The sequence below is a fragment of the Pieris rapae genome, chromosome 10 (assembly GCF_905147795.1).
Source record: "Pieris rapae chromosome 10, ilPieRapa1.1, whole genome shotgun sequence".
NCBI classification, from domain to species: domain Eukaryota; kingdom Metazoa; phylum Arthropoda; class Insecta; order Lepidoptera; family Pieridae; genus Pieris; species Pieris rapae.
This window is the reverse complement of record NC_059518.1, coordinates 5,952,733-5,968,766: the sequence shown is the minus strand read 5'-3', so window position 1 is coordinate 5,968,766 and position 16,034 is coordinate 5,952,733. Positions and strand designations below refer to the sequence as shown.

Here is a 16,034-nt window from a genome sequence, read left to right as displayed (position 1 = left end):
AACTGTGAATTACCCCGAGATCTTATATATGCAGACATATTTAAATAAAATTTATTACACTTACACACTCTACACACGCACACAAAAAAAAAATTAATACACTAGTCTACTACTGCACCTACGCGCATAATTGATTTAATGGCATGTGTTTTTATGCGGCTTCAAAAATGAGGTGATCATTTATTCGCAGATTAGTTGAAATTAGCCACCTAATTATGGGAGTTTGCAGATCCACTTAGGCTTCAAAGCTGCCGTCATATATTTCCTGGATGTTTATCCAAAAATTTCTCACAAATAAACTAAAAGTTATATTGATACGTTTTTTGTATATTGGAACCTAGGGACAATACAAGTTTCATCAAAATTGATTTAGTAGTTTTAAAGATAAATATGTATCATGTCTATTTGCACTTTGGTATATATTTTAATTAGGTATATCTTGTCAGATATTTGAAGACTTGCTATCAATGTTCGGTTATTATTTACCTATATTTATATTCCACTGAATAACAAATAATATTATAATCGACGAAATTTAGTTAATTTAAATGTATTGATTTTAGTCTGTTGATAATAAAACACTAACTGTTAACGATGATATTTTTATATTAATTGTCCAACAAATACTACTTACACATACAGCATGGCCAGTCTTATATAATATAATACCTACTATTACAAAAAAAAAATTACCTTCTTATGCTCAATTCTTCATACCATTTTAATTAAAAACATTGATAATAAATCATCTTACTTTTATTTTAAACTATTACAATTGTGTTATATTTTTATAGTATTCCAATATAAGGTTTAAAAAAAGAAAAAAGAAAGCAACTAGATTTACGCAAGCAGCTTTTTTTTTAAAAAGCCTGGAACCTAGACCATGTTGTGGAATAACTATTATAATAGCATATTAAATAATAATATTACAGAATTAAATTGAAAAATATAAATAATTTACATTTTCAAGTAAATTAAAGCAAAGTAATATTTTAATACACTCCTATATGAAGTAGACACCAGTTGGTTAACTAACTTTTTTTTATAGGTAGTAAAATGTTTTGATTCCTCACTATGCTTCATACAAATTCTTGTACCTATGTTATTGCATAGCACATACTTTGTGTATTTGAAAATATAACAGACTAATACACAATAGTTATATTTATATATACGAAAACAAAATAATCTTACATCAAATCACTTTTCACTCATAATTCACTGAATCCATATTTTCATTAATTTTCACTATTCAACACTGCTTACGGGAAAATTAAATCATAGTTTTTGATCAATAATGAAACTTTTACTTGAAAATTTTAGTATTATTAAAAAATTATTTTAAGATGTCAACTAAATTGTATTACATAACATTAAAAGTTAAATATAGATCAAAAACATTTTGACAAGAAACTGTTCAGTTACTGAAATAATGTATGTCACACTCGTTCACACTTTGTTGTGGAAATATTTAGGTCTGGGCTCTAAATTTTATAGTTAGAAACACTTAGTCTTAAGAGTCTTGATAAAAAGGAATTAGGGTGATAAAAAGGACTGAATCCCTGTGATTGCATTACACAAAGTAGGTATGGAGTCAAATATGCGATTTTGAACACTTGGTATTTAAAAATTTCTCCGGAGATGAAGAACTAGAATCGTGTCGCGCGTAAGACGACTTATAACTTGGAGCTTTTAAGAGACGTACTGGTCATTTATTAACTGATAATAATTTAAAAAAGAATAGGCTGGTAAAATCGAAACTACTGAAGCGGTATGAAAAGGGAGGTCACAGAAAAATGTTTAAAGTCCTCCCAGCAAGACGCCAGGTCATAAAGCTCGGTTTACGCAGTCTTGGTTTGAGACGAATGTTGCGGACTTCATCAGAGCTGAAGACTGGACGTCGTCTATTCCCGATCTTAATCGGCTGGATTATTTTTTATAGTCGATTTTAGAGAGTACTGCTTGCTCTAAACACCACCATAATTTGGTGTCTCTAAAACAATCCGTACGATTGGCAATTAAGAATTTTCCCATGGAAAGAGTGCGTACTTATATTGATAACTGGCCTCAAAGCTTTAAGGACTGTATTGCAGTCAATGTAGAACACTTCGAATAGGCTTTTTATTTTTAATTTTTTTAACATTTAAAAAACTAACACACTATAAAAAGTACAAAAGTAATAAATGTTATTTGCAATAGAAACATTTTTTATTCTTTGTTTCGGTATTTATGGGAAGGCTAATATGCATAAGCTTTGGACATATTTGGAGAGCGAGTGTGTACATACAGCTGTCAGAAGAAAAACAGGTTCTTGGCTAATATGATTCTGACGTAATCTAGACCCGTAAGCGTTGATTGAATGTCCATTTTAGTCAATGTCTGACACAAATACAATGACAGCACGGTCAGGCACAGAACTTATTCAGTGATTCGGCAGCCATCAGAAGAACTTTGAACTGTCGCGTCAATGCATGGATAGGATTAGCATTGAGGAAGTTTGCTATATTCTTCTGTAGCCCTGGTATCACTTTTGGTAAGTTTTCTATAGTGGCCGGGCTGTTTGTATCCAGATTCATTAAGGCTTCTTCTATATACCTGTAAAGTGAACACAAGAAATTAAAAATTAATTCCTGACACATTTATAAAATAAATTAAACTACAGACAAGTTATTTCTTGGAATTTGAAGAAATGTTCATATTCCGGCTCGTAGGACCAAAATTAATTACCTTAGTTTGATATGTGTGTCTCTTCCCATATCGGCAGCCAGCTGCTGTACTAAGGAAAGGAGGACGGGCTGTTTCAATTTGCACGGTGGGCCGAAAATATTTGCCGGATCCGTGCTCTTACAAGTTCCTACTACCAAGTTTAGATCTGCCGCTTGTAAAGCCATTTGAAAGGCCCCATTTGCATCGCCATTTAATAACAATTGCTGAATTTGGCTAACTTGCAGCTGGAACAAGTCAAAGAAAAATAAATATATACTGGCATGTTAAAAAAAGCACATTTTATTTACTAATTACCACTACATATAAATCTGACACAAATTATTTTTTCTACACAGAAATATCCGCTCTATGTTATATGCAATTAAAATACAACTATATTTTCAAAGTAAAAACAGTACCCTTAATAAAAAAGGTAAGGACTCTTGGACACAGTTTCTTGGTGCATTTCGAAAATTTTTCTGAAAATAAATATTGATTTGCTTCAAAGATATCTTGTTTTATCAAATTTAGTTTTAATATAATCTTCCAATCACATAATCTACAAGAATACTCATGGAGCTTATAGAGTCATTAATTATTATATATTTATTCAAACTCAAACTAAATCAAAATAGTCTTATAGGTCACAAGTACACTTATCAGTCTTAGTCAGAAAAGGGCGTAAGTAGCTCAAGAAATTTTTCACCGCTGTTTTTGATCGCTAAGTTTTCAGTCATACAAATTGTTAAGCAAATCAATTCCAAGGATTAGAATCATTTAAATATTCTTCAAACGTAGCTTTATTGATTAAATCACTTTTAACGAGATCTTAGAATTTATTTTATGATAATGCAATTTCGCGTGGGAGTTCGTTGTAATGACGAATACAATTTCCATATAAGAAGTTGTTTATCTTCTGAAGCTTGGTTCAGATTAGTTGACCTACTCAAATTAGTTCTGTTGCGAGTATTATACTTCTGAAAGTCACCATTTGTTTTAAAATCGCTTATATGTTTTTGTACATACAACAAGGCTTCAAGAATACATTGACCAAGTAAAGTTACATAAACATCTTCTACGAAGTTTTTTGGTGCGCGTTCTTGTCATGTGATAAATATTTTATTTAATAATTAATTATTTAGACTAACTAATCCAATTCTTACCTGTCTGTCAGACACAGAGGGCGTGGCAGGTGTTTGAGCACGTGACATTTGAACTGCCACGTTCCTTGCTTGATCACGCCACCAAGACATTTCTTTCTCCAAAACACTGAGAAAATCAATTAGTTTTTATTTGTACATTCTTATGTAACATTATATATATGGTGATAGTCTGATTGCAAAGATTTTTAAATAATAAATAGCTACTATTTTTTTTAAACATTCCTTATGTTTAATATTTGTTTTAATTCACACAAGACCTACCTATGTGCGACTTCCTTCAACTGTGCAGCAAAAAGTTGAGGCTGCAGGGGCGTGGCCCTAGCAAGAGCCTCCGTGTGTTGTTCGAGAGATGCTCGTAAGGCATTGGCGGCAGCGGCCCCACCCCTTTCTGCTGCTAAACGAGCCGCTTGCTCTGTGTTCGCTGTGACTATAATATATTTATTATGTTAGGTTATGAAAATATTTTTTCCAAACAGTCTCCTAAGTACATACGTGTACTTACTTAATGATAGTTACGTCGAGTATTCGTATACGTCAACACGATAATCTCGGTTTTTGACAGTTCAATCGACTCGACTATTCATACAATTTGATAACACACAAAGTTATTGAAACGATACATTTTAGAGCTTATGTTCGGTTCCAAATACAGAGCGCATATTAAGCTACAATCACGTTATCTATTCATTTTTACGTAATCTTCTAGGATTTGTAGTTAAATGAACGGTATCATATGCAGAAATATGATCAATATGACACTTAGAGCAATAAGGCCATATTAATAAAATATTAGTATTCACGGTTAATAGAAATTTGATAATTTATTGAAAGGAAAAAATCAATGTAACGTTCGAGTATTGCTTTATGAAGCACATGCCAAAGACACTTGGGTGCCAGACTGGAAATTTACTTGAAACCCTAAGACAAATTATATACAAATAGTTGTATATTTTTATACAAAATGTTGTATAAAAATATACAACTATATGTTTATAGTACCTGTATTTTAATAAAAATATATCTCTCTATAGTAGCTTATCATTTAAAAAATCAAATACACAGCAATACTCGTCGAGCGAGTTTGCTTATCTTGCCGAAGCCGCGTACAAATTATTTCAAGAATTCGGTATGAGGGTGTGCAATTATTTAATCAATTACCGTCTAACGCAATATTGGCGCGTTTGACAAATTCAAAAAGGCATTAAAGATGCATGTTAGAGTGAACATAGTAGACTAAAATTGGGACGGTTAATAGCGACGTGTATCTCGCTCGTACACATATTAAGTTTCTAAACTAAATAAATTTCTTTAAACATTAAATTAAATTCAATAAATTTGCCAAGTTTTTGGTTTAAATAAATGTAATCTAAACACATGAAAATATCATCTTATACTTACATTCCTTAGTCCCATTTTGAAATGTGTGATTTATCTGTCGGAATATCTGCGCGTGCGCTTTCTCTATCATGGGAACAGCGCTCTCTAGCAATGCATCGCGGAACGACGTACGCACCATGTCCGATAACGAGGACGCTATGGACACACTTAGACGTTCCATTACGGTCTGCAAATAAATATACAGACTATAGAGAAACACAATTGATAACCACCAAATCAATACTACAGTTTTATTACACTAATATACAATTGTTAATTATTTGTTGACGTTCATTATTTTTTTTTAAATAGAACAGGGGGCAAACGGGCAGGAGGCTCACCTGATGTTAAGTGATACCGCCGACCATGGACACTCTCAATGCCAGAAGGCTCGCGAGTGCGTTGCCGGCCTATTAAGAATTGGAACGCTCTTTTCTTGAATGACCCTAAGTCGTTCGGAAATATGTACTTCTGAACGAATAAATTTATTATTACTTTAAATTACTAAACAAATATGTATGTGCATAATATATTTATGTTTAGAAGAGGTTTAGAAGCCTACAATATACGATAGTGCTGCAGCATACAAGGAAAACCCGCCGCGCTTCTTCCGACAATATTCTTTAAATATTTACAGGCATTACCTACCCCTCCTTCCTATTAATACATTTCCCCCCCAGTTAACATCATCTCTGTAACTCAAGTTATATTTAGCCACAATATATACTAGACTAGAGACAATGAAATATGATTTTTATCTATTTCATATGTTTAAAATATCAAATATTCATTAATACTGTGAAAATATTGGTAATCTATTAGAAGATTATCGGCAGTATTTGTTGATAGCTTTAGCTATCGTTACCAACAAGGTACGATCGTTTGTCCACTTAAACTAAGGAGAAAAGTTTGTGAGATCAGTAAATGTATTTCGTTACCTTATAGTCACAGCCAATTAAGAAGTGAACTAAAAATAAAATAAAAAATATTGTAGTCTAACACAAATCAGATAGTTACCTTATTATTAACCAGTTTATTAATATTCTCGGAAAGAAGTTTGTCCGTAGCTGTGAGTTTGACAGCCAGCTCGTGTTGTAAGGCCGCTGCGAGTGGTTCCAACGCTCTCGCCGCTCCCGCTCCCGCTGCTTGTGCCGCTGTTATACTAGCGGACTCACCAATACGAGATATGCGCTCCCAACTGAATAACATATATGTTCGTATATTTTTTAATTTTTTTATAGAGGGGGCAAACGGGCCGTAGGCTCACCTGATGTTAAGTAATACCGCCACCCATGGACACTCTCAATGCCAGAGGGCTCGCGAGTGCGTTGCCGGCCTTTTAAGAATGGGTACGCTCTTTTCTTGAAAGACCTTAAAGCGAATTGGTTCGGAAAAACCTTCAGTGGGCAGCTGATTCCACAAAGTGGTGGTGCGCGGCAAAATCTGCCTTGAATAACGCTCAGTTGTAGAACGGCGTACGTCGAGGTGATACTGGTGGAATTTCGTTTTCTAAGTTTTTTTTTTTTTTTTATAGAACAGGGGGCAAACGGGCAGGAGGCTCACCTGATGTTAAGTGATACCGCCGCCCATGGACATAATATCACAAGGTAACAAAAAAGGTAAAGTCGTTAATTCAAGACTTTAATATTAATTTCACACTAAAACCTATTTAAAATTTATCGGACCGAAAGACGCGTATCTAAACAACATTTATCAAACTAGACATTGACTTGAGTCCTAGTTTTATCAATAACAATAACCAAACAATTCTTAAATTTGATATTGACGCCACATTAAAGTTGTTTTCAAAAAACCTAGAAGATCCACGGATCGCGTGAACAATCTAAACCTAATAGACAACTTTACAAAAGCTATGATACTCTTACATACAGATAACACAAAACATTCACAAATAAATTAAAAAAATAGCATATATACCCGTTAGACAGAGCTGTATCTATGGCGGCGGTGGTCCTCTGCGTGTGTTCGACTAACACCTGTTCTACGAACTCACGCGCAGGTCGACTTTCATTGCGCATTGCACGTAATTCACGCGCTTGTTGGGTTACTAGATCTGAAAACATGACATGACGTGGGGAAAATACAAATATACGATTCCTTTTATTATTAGCATATTATATTGACGTGACAACGTCTTATAAATTGGTTTGCCCGGTGACACTTCAAGAAACTGCGTTACGCTCCGCTCACGTTATGCGCTCACAATGAGAGCGAGTGAGAGGCACGCGTCCCTTCCACTCGGGCATGGTTAGCCCGCCTAAGAGCGAGAGAGACAGACATAAAAACATTAAAATTATTTTACCACTCAAAGTCGTTGTCACGTAAAACTTTCGCCCGTATACCGACTTTACAGGCAACCAATTTTTTCTTAAAGAGTTATCGTTATATGGAAAAAATATCTTATTTTATTAATATATGTAGTTAAACTATATATAAACAGGTATGGATACAGTTTGTGTTTAATATCCGTAATTATTTCAGAAGTCAATTCACTTATTTGGCTGGGTGTTAATGATCGTTAAATTATAAGTTATTTTTTGCAAATAAAACACTAAAATATTAACTATGAGACATTTTTTTTACTAATAATGACAAACAAAACTCTATGAGTGTTAAATTAAATAAGTAGGTATTCGCGACGATGCATTATTATAAATTATTTTACTTGACTAACTTAAAAATTCAATAAATATGTCCCTATGTTACCCGTCAATCTTTATTTTCTAAACTTAATATAATTTTTAAATACCTGTTAGCTTATCAAGTTTAGATTCTAAAGACTCCAGTTTATTTTTAGTCGCTTCATCTACGACTGTTACAACTGTAGGTTGTGGTGGAGCGGTTAGCGGAGCTGGTAGCGGAGCGGAAAGCGATTGACTGCTTGATTTATCGCTAGACGCTTTACGCTGGTTTGCTTCCGTGATTTGAGCTAACGAAATTTGAGGCCATGACGTTTCGCTGTCTGAAAAAAATTTTTTTTTTTAATTTTGTGTACAAGACAAATACAAAAACCGACCAAAAATATTGCCAACATTAGAACCTAAATCAGGGCCAATCAAAATCCAATAACGTAACTCTGTTATGGAAGGCATGATATTTGAATTGAGCAAATGTTTAAAGCTTCTTTCATATACATATATGTCATACAATAAAAATATGAGCCGTCACAGGACGCCTGGTAGATGTGAAACATCGACATTATTTTGTAAAAGTAGTATGCAGAAAAGTACAGACTAGTAGGAACTAATAGGAACTAAATATGTCATAATGATAAAATAAAATAATTTTTTTTCCAGATAACGATGACTATTTGTTGAATAAACATTATTTTCATTAAATATTTTTCATGCGAAATTTACTACTGCATTTGGACTGTATATCATATAGCGTGGCGACGCGTCGCCACGCTATATGATATACAAAAATCGGTTTTACATGCGACTAAAGATGTTTCACATCAACAATGCAACAATAAGGTAATTTTTCCCCCTTTTTCTTGTTAAGCACTAGGTATGGTTCCAGAAATCGAAATTTGCAAGTGGAATGCAATGTAATGATTACTTGTGAAGGAATATTCCACCATAAATTAATATAATAACCACATTGTAATAATATCAAAACATATTATTTTAATTCAACAGATTTACTTTTATTAAAAGTTCGTACCGATCTATTCACTTTAATCGATATTACTTACTGCTATGGGTCAATTTGGCGGGTGCTTGCGATTTCTCAGGTGAAACATATAACTCAGTTGGATAAATTGTGTCTGTTCCGTTTGTGGTCACCTCTTCTACTGCTGGCGACTGAGATTCATCTTCATCATCCTAAATACAATAAAATATTGATTGCTAAAACTATATTCATAGTCTATGACAAGTTGGATCTGTGAGATATACAGAGAAGTGTCCAAATGTGGGCCACTGTAATTTAGAGGTGTTAATTATACCTTATAAAAGTCGTTATGAGACATAATTTGTTGAACTTCTCGACTCGGTGAAGACCCACCAGACACCTGCTTAGCAGAACTGAAGCTGGCCACCTCATCTTCTTCGCAACCTGTATACAATATTTTTAGAAGTTCACTTCGAAAATTTAGTAACATAGTATGTTTAAAGTCAGTAAGATTTTAATTCTATATAAATTGAAATAGCTGACCGGCATTTGATAGTCGCGGGATATCTTGAACAGTTACTGAAGTATCTTCTTCTTCACGTTTACCAGGAGAGCTAGAATCCATGATAAAAATAATTAGTAAAAATTGTTTGTGTAATAGTGTTTTATAAATTCAAAAATTGATACAAAAATTGTATCGCAGTTTCTACAACCTGTAGGACGCGGAGACTCGCTATCTAGCCTTGCAATATTGCGAAAACTAGATTTCTTTTGAAAGGTGAAGAATTTCTTTCTAAATATATATTTATATAATATATTTTTGTCTCAAAACCAAAAACTTGTCGACGGCGGGCGACGGGTGACGTAACATAAGATTGTACACGATAAATGATATATTTACGTACACGTGTACGCGACATGATATATTTAGTACGAGTGTACGCGATACATGATATATTTAGAACACTTGTACCCGATATATGATATATTTAGAACACTTGTACCCGATACATGATATATTTAGAACACTTGTACCCGATATATGATATATTTAGGTACACGTGTACGCTAAAAATAACTGTACTTATACTAAGAAAATTTTGGTGTCCATATTTAGACTTTCATATACATTTTAAAACATTCATCTAAAAGTTGATAGGCGCCGATATATCTTTATAATCAAAATAACATGATATACATGATGAAATGATGATATAAGTACATAAAAAAATTATACACGAGGTTAGCACCTGGATGATTTATAATATGGATCTATTTATAATAAGGTATTTATTAATGTTACCTAAAAGCGTCTGGCGTCATAAGATTCAGCTGCGGCATATCAGTAGGTGACTCCACTCGAGGATTTATAAGACTGTTTGTTTGATTCTGAAATACCAGTAAATTTATAAGTACATTTTTAACCAATACTTGGATTTGATATACTAAATGTATTTTTATATATCTTCTCATAATACAATAATTTAATTACCTGACCTGTATTTTTTAAACAATTAGGTGTTTTTGTTCTGAGCCATAGATTTGGAATGAATTAACTGTCAAATGCGCTATGCGTCAACGACAGAGTAACAAATACGCGTTTTGCATAGCAATCGAAGGTACTTTCACCCATTCTTGTTCCAATTTTAAGCTGGTTAGAAATAAATAAGCATATAAATATAATATTCTAAAATTTATTTGTTGACAAAAACCAATTCTTAAAAGGCCGGCATCGCACTCGCGAGCCCCATGGCATTGAGAGTGACCATGGGCGGCGTTATCACTTAACATCAGGTAAGCCTGTTCTATAAAAAAAACCTCACCTGTGACCTAAGTAGTAGATTCTTGAGTTGTTGTGTTTGTTGCTGTAGGATATTTGAAGGAATTTCGTCTTCTTCCACTGGCTCTTCAAGCGTTAAACTTTCCGAATCTAATAATTAAGAAAAAAATATATCTTGCATATATGTCTGACACAACTTGGTATATTGGTATGCTTTACCCAGCCGAGAGACATGTAAGCTGATATCCGCCGATATGGATAGTTATCCATCCAAATTTCATTTTAAGCGGATAATAACTTTTATACGCGATTCTCATCGGTGAATTTTATCAGGTCCCGACAACCCACTAGATGCGTAGAACAAATTAAAAAAATGAATATAAGCTACCACCGAAAATTGAATCCGCGTAAATATCTACCTTTGACCTCAAACAAAAAAACCTAGTGATTATCAAGAAAATCAAATAGAAAATATCAACTTGGCAGCAACATTTTAATAGACAAAGAAAAAAATAAAAAAAAGAATTGTCTGTCAACTTGACATGACATTCGCCACGAGCGTTTGTAATCCGTCAAGTTTCAAAAATGGAACAGTACAAAACTTACCGTCTGATTGTTTTTCAGTGGGTTGTTGCGTATATATAAGATTTGCCTCTTGTAAACCTTTGGGTTGCATTAAATAAAGTCGCACTTTAGTTCGCTTTGAACCTGCATCATTTACTGTGCATACCTCGTTGTCCTATAAACGATAAGAAAATAATAAACATCCTAAGTTTTGCATACATTTTGTAGTTATAAACAATAAAAGAACCAGGATATTATGGTTATCCCTTAGATAATGTGATAAAAAAACTGAATAATTTTGTTTAGGAGGGAAAGTAAATCTTTCAATCGATATTTCTGATGAATAAGAAATCAGTTAAATCAGCGCAATTAGACTGAAATTATGAATGAGACACTATTTTTGATACAAAAATATATACAGAGTAAATAACTTACATGTAAATCAAAATCGGCAGGGGAGTTGTCGAGGGCAGATCCATTTCTGTGGAAGGGATCGTCACAACGCGACTCACACTGTACTAGTTGCTCCTCTGTGGACGATAAATTATAATCTATACTATATATTCTGGAATCTATACCCACACCCACTGATTAAATGCTTATATCACTGATAGTTAAGATTTAAAGTTTAGATTATAAGTTTAAATCATCTGTTCAAATTTGTTATTTACATAAATAAACTGTTGTCAGTTATAATTTTTTTAAAAATCGGTATAAAAGCAATGGTTAAAAATCCCGTCAGCCATCAGCCAAAAGCCATCTTCTAAAAACGTCAAATACAAAATACATTTCTTTCTTAGTCATTTATATTTTTGTTAAGTCATTTTTGTTTTGGGTAACTCTGCTTAGATTTAATTCAATCCATCAAATCTATCCTCACCGTGATAATGCTTAGAACGTGACATTGGCGGAATTGTGATTGACACAGAAGTCGCCATTAAAAATAAAATGAATGAATGAATGAATTAGTCATTTATGTTGCAAAAAAAGAAAAAACACATTTAAAAACTCACCAGCGTCTACAATACAGAACCCAAGCACCTGATATGGTAGCAAAAACTCAGAAACACTCTTGCAATATGCCATTCTATCCTCATCGTCTCTCTTCATATTGAGCACATACAGACTTCTAGTTTTAAAGTCACTTAGTAGCAAATAGCTCGCACTGGCATCCAATTGGGCCTTTAAACTCAAAGGGAGATCTGTGCCCAAGGGAGGGGTGAATGTGATCGTCTGCAGGCACATCCAGGTTTTGCAAGTCCATATCTTTATGTTCGTGTTATTATCAGCGCCTGTTACCGCGAATTTCCAGAATTGGACACTGTAATTTATATTTTTGGTTAGTTAACACATAATGTCATTAGAATTAAGAAATTTACTAAAAAAAGTATATTTTGGATAATCAGAAATACGATAAATGAAAATATGTAAAACAGCGCTACGACAAACATATGGAATCAAAAATTTAAAACTTTTAATAATATTTTTACTAGAAAATGTATGGAATCATAAAAGGATGTTTATTAATTTAAATAATGAACAAGTGTCATTTGAAAACATAATAAGTAAATAGAACAGAAAAAGTACATAATTTGTTAAAAAAAATAACCAAAACTAAATATAACTGAATATTTACAAGTTAAAGTAAATGAATAATAATATTAGGATTACTGCATGTACAGTAATCGAAAGCAAAAAAATATGCAGCTAAATTAACGTATTCTATATCGGTACTACTAAAAATCTGAAAGGTATAAAAGGAGAAAAGATAAAAACAAATGACAAACTCACTCAGTATTATAATTTTTACGGTTGTCCAGAAAGAAGAGACAGGTGAGAGGTTTGCCATCATGTGGCTGCCATTTATGAAGACAACGGGGTACATCTGATCCATCTATGCATACCTTAAAAATTTAACAATATCATCTTTTTTTGTCGTGATAACATGTTATAAATGGATAAACAATAAAAACATGACTCATTGTCATGCCTGGTATGAGCGTGCAAGAGGGCTGAACAAACGATAGAGTAACATCGGCCGATTCGTCCGAGCAAAAGAGGGAACGGCAGCACAGAACCTTTACATGAACTGTTTTATCGACTGTTTATAAATTTCAGTGAAAAGTTAATGTGAATTACATTATATTATATAATTTTATTTATTTATTTATTTATTTACACTTCGTTGTTAAAGAAATACAAATAACACAAATAATAATATTAGTAAATGTAAATGTAATTCTGTATTTTCTTGAATTTGTAAGATTAGCTTTTTAGTTTTAGTTTGTTATTATAATATATATAGTTACTAATAGATTAAGGTTCTATATTTTAGTATAAATTTATTTTGTTTTTTATATAACTTCTGCACTTCTTGCACCCATCATTTTTTTTTTATTTATTTCTATTCTTACTAGGGTTGCCTGGAAGAGATCGCTTGTTAGCGATAAGGCCGCCCGTTGCATCCCTTGTAATTTATATATTTTGTTTTATTTGTATTTCTTTAGCAACGAAGTGTAAATAAATAAACAAAATAAATATATTAATATTTGTGAAAATCCTTTACTGTTAACAATTGCTGACCTGTGCAAACATAACATATCCATCGGCTCCTGCAGTTGCTAGTGCTGTACCATCAGGGGAGAAGGCAGCAGCACGCAGAGCTGCAGCGTGTGTACTTGCTATCTGTCCCAAGCCGCGATTTAACGCCTCTTTACCTTTGATAACCCCACCGGGTATTGCACTGACTTCGCGTATGTTCCATATGCGAGCTGAAAACGATTAATAAATAGTTCAACATATTACATATTATATTTATTGAAATCAATTTTTAAAGTACTGCATAAGTGCCCCTACTAAGGATGTATATAGTTTATCTAGATACGTGTATTTATGTATGACATTTACATTTGGCCAATTTTGTTAGAACGTAAAATACAAAAACAATCTTTTCCCCAATTTCATACATTAAAGGAACAATAAACAAATATGGTATGGTAAACATACCAACATTAGAATGCGTGCTGAGTAGCATCTTAGCTACATCATCATCACTGGAGTCGTCATCTTCGTCAGGGATGTAAGGGCACCAAGCCACTAAGTGAGCAGAACCCCCCAGGCCAGTGTCCTCTTGAATCTCCGCAATTAGTGTTGATCTAACAAAGAAATAATGTCATTCATGCACCTTCAATAAACTCTTAAAAACCAAGGAACTGCCCAGCCCTGCCCAATAGTATGTTTATGACAGTTATGATTTATTTACTGTAGAATCATAACAAAAAACATAAGTAGCTGGTAAACATCACTTAAAAATTATTAAATCATAATTGGAATCTATTAAAGTTATAACTTATGCTGACACAATTTATTTCAGTTACCTGAGTCTCCCATCTCCAAACATAAACTCATGCACATAGATATTCCCAAATTCATCAATACAAGCAAGAAGAACTTGATTCTGAATGAATGCAAAAGCCAAATCTTGGACCTGAAAAATATTGCAAAAAGTGGGAAAAAATTATATACCAGAAACATTATTGGGTATATAAAAACTTATGTTTCTATTAATTCTAGAAATGTTAATCAAACTTAAAAAACATATTAATGTAACAATTTAATATTTCATTAAAAATGAGAAGAGATGATTATTGTAATATGTTACAATTAAGAATACAACCTAAGCAAAACTTATGGTTATCTTTGAAGTGAAATACTGGTTTTGATTTTTATTAATAACAATTACAAGTGACAATAAATTATATTTTACCTCTCCTTTCATACCCTTAATAAGACATCTTTCATTTATATCAGGTTCCATGTATACAACTCTAACCATTCCATCCACAGATACTGGAGCTGAAAAGTTATACAAGAACCAAATGTTTTATAAGACAAAGCAAACATATATCTTTCTCAGCATGAACAAACCTTCATGAGGAAGCTGGAATTCGGAATCGGAATTCTTGCAACAAAATTCAATAAATGGAATTTTTTGTATTGAATTACTTAATTTAGTTCATTTTATGTAAATAAATAGGGCATTCTACAGGATATTGTAGAAGAAAATTGAAGATTTACTTACGTTTAATGCAATAAGCTAAATATTTCCCACTGTTATGCACATCAATTAGACGGCCAGGATAAAATTTTGCTTCCCAGTTGTAATCCACAATATTTGTAAGTTTTACCTTAGAGCTACCATGATTATGGTTACCAATGTTAGTAGTAACCACCACATCAGTTGCAAAGACTAAAGCATTGCACATATCATCTTCTTCTGCAAATGAACTGTAAAATTTTTTTTTTACTACACTGATAGATTATTATTATAATAGCGAAAATATTTTCCAGGAACTTAACAAGTAAAAGGTTATAAACTTCTGTTTATTCCTATAAGATCTATTCTACAAAAAAAATCGTGTTTTTGCGGGTGGCGGAAAAATTACTTTAGGGACTTACATATTTTGGGTAGTATCGGAGAGTTTGGGATGCATGGTTGTCGGTTGCATTTTGTATTCACCACATTAAATATGGAAAATAAATAAACTTATCTTTATATGATATACTAATATACAGAATAAAGTGAAACAAAACTAAATAAGCCGTCTGTTTCTCAGAAAATAATTCGGGAACGACAAAATGACAAACTAAGCAAGTACAAGAAAAGTACCACGAACTACAATTTCAAACATAGATTGCAAATTTAAAATTGCAAACAGAAATAAAAATTAAAATACCAGAACCAGCCCAATGCCAATCGTATTTTAATTTGACATTGACATTACTTTACAAACCTATTTTTAGGATGC

General features: G+C 32.8%; 1 protein-coding gene across 1 annotated transcript; it reads right to left on the bottom strand.

The window, feature by feature from the left end:
• Window positions 1-586: 586 nt before the first annotated feature.
• LOC110991272 (enhancer of mRNA-decapping protein 4) lies at window positions 587-15,946 on the bottom strand. The gene is made up of 23 exons (XM_022256586.2): window positions 15,685-15,946; window positions 15,308-15,513; window positions 14,993-15,081; window positions 14,604-14,713; window positions 14,233-14,381; window positions 13,810-13,997; window positions 13,018-13,130; window positions 12,240-12,547; window positions 11,662-11,756; window positions 11,269-11,401; window positions 10,706-10,812; window positions 10,186-10,271; window positions 9,426-9,496; window positions 9,217-9,326; window positions 8,965-9,094; window positions 8,017-8,229; window positions 7,185-7,320; window positions 6,264-6,444; window positions 5,268-5,433; window positions 4,131-4,296; window positions 3,870-3,975; window positions 2,728-2,951; window positions 587-2,595 (listed from the first exon to the last, which is right to left on the bottom strand). Exons 1-23 carry the CDS (start codon window positions 15,732-15,734, stop codon window positions 2,406-2,408), a joined length of 3,327 nt encoding a protein of 1,108 aa, XP_022112278.2. The 5' UTR covers window positions 15,735-15,946; the 3' UTR covers window positions 587-2,405.
• Window positions 15,947-16,034: the final 88 nt, after the last annotated feature.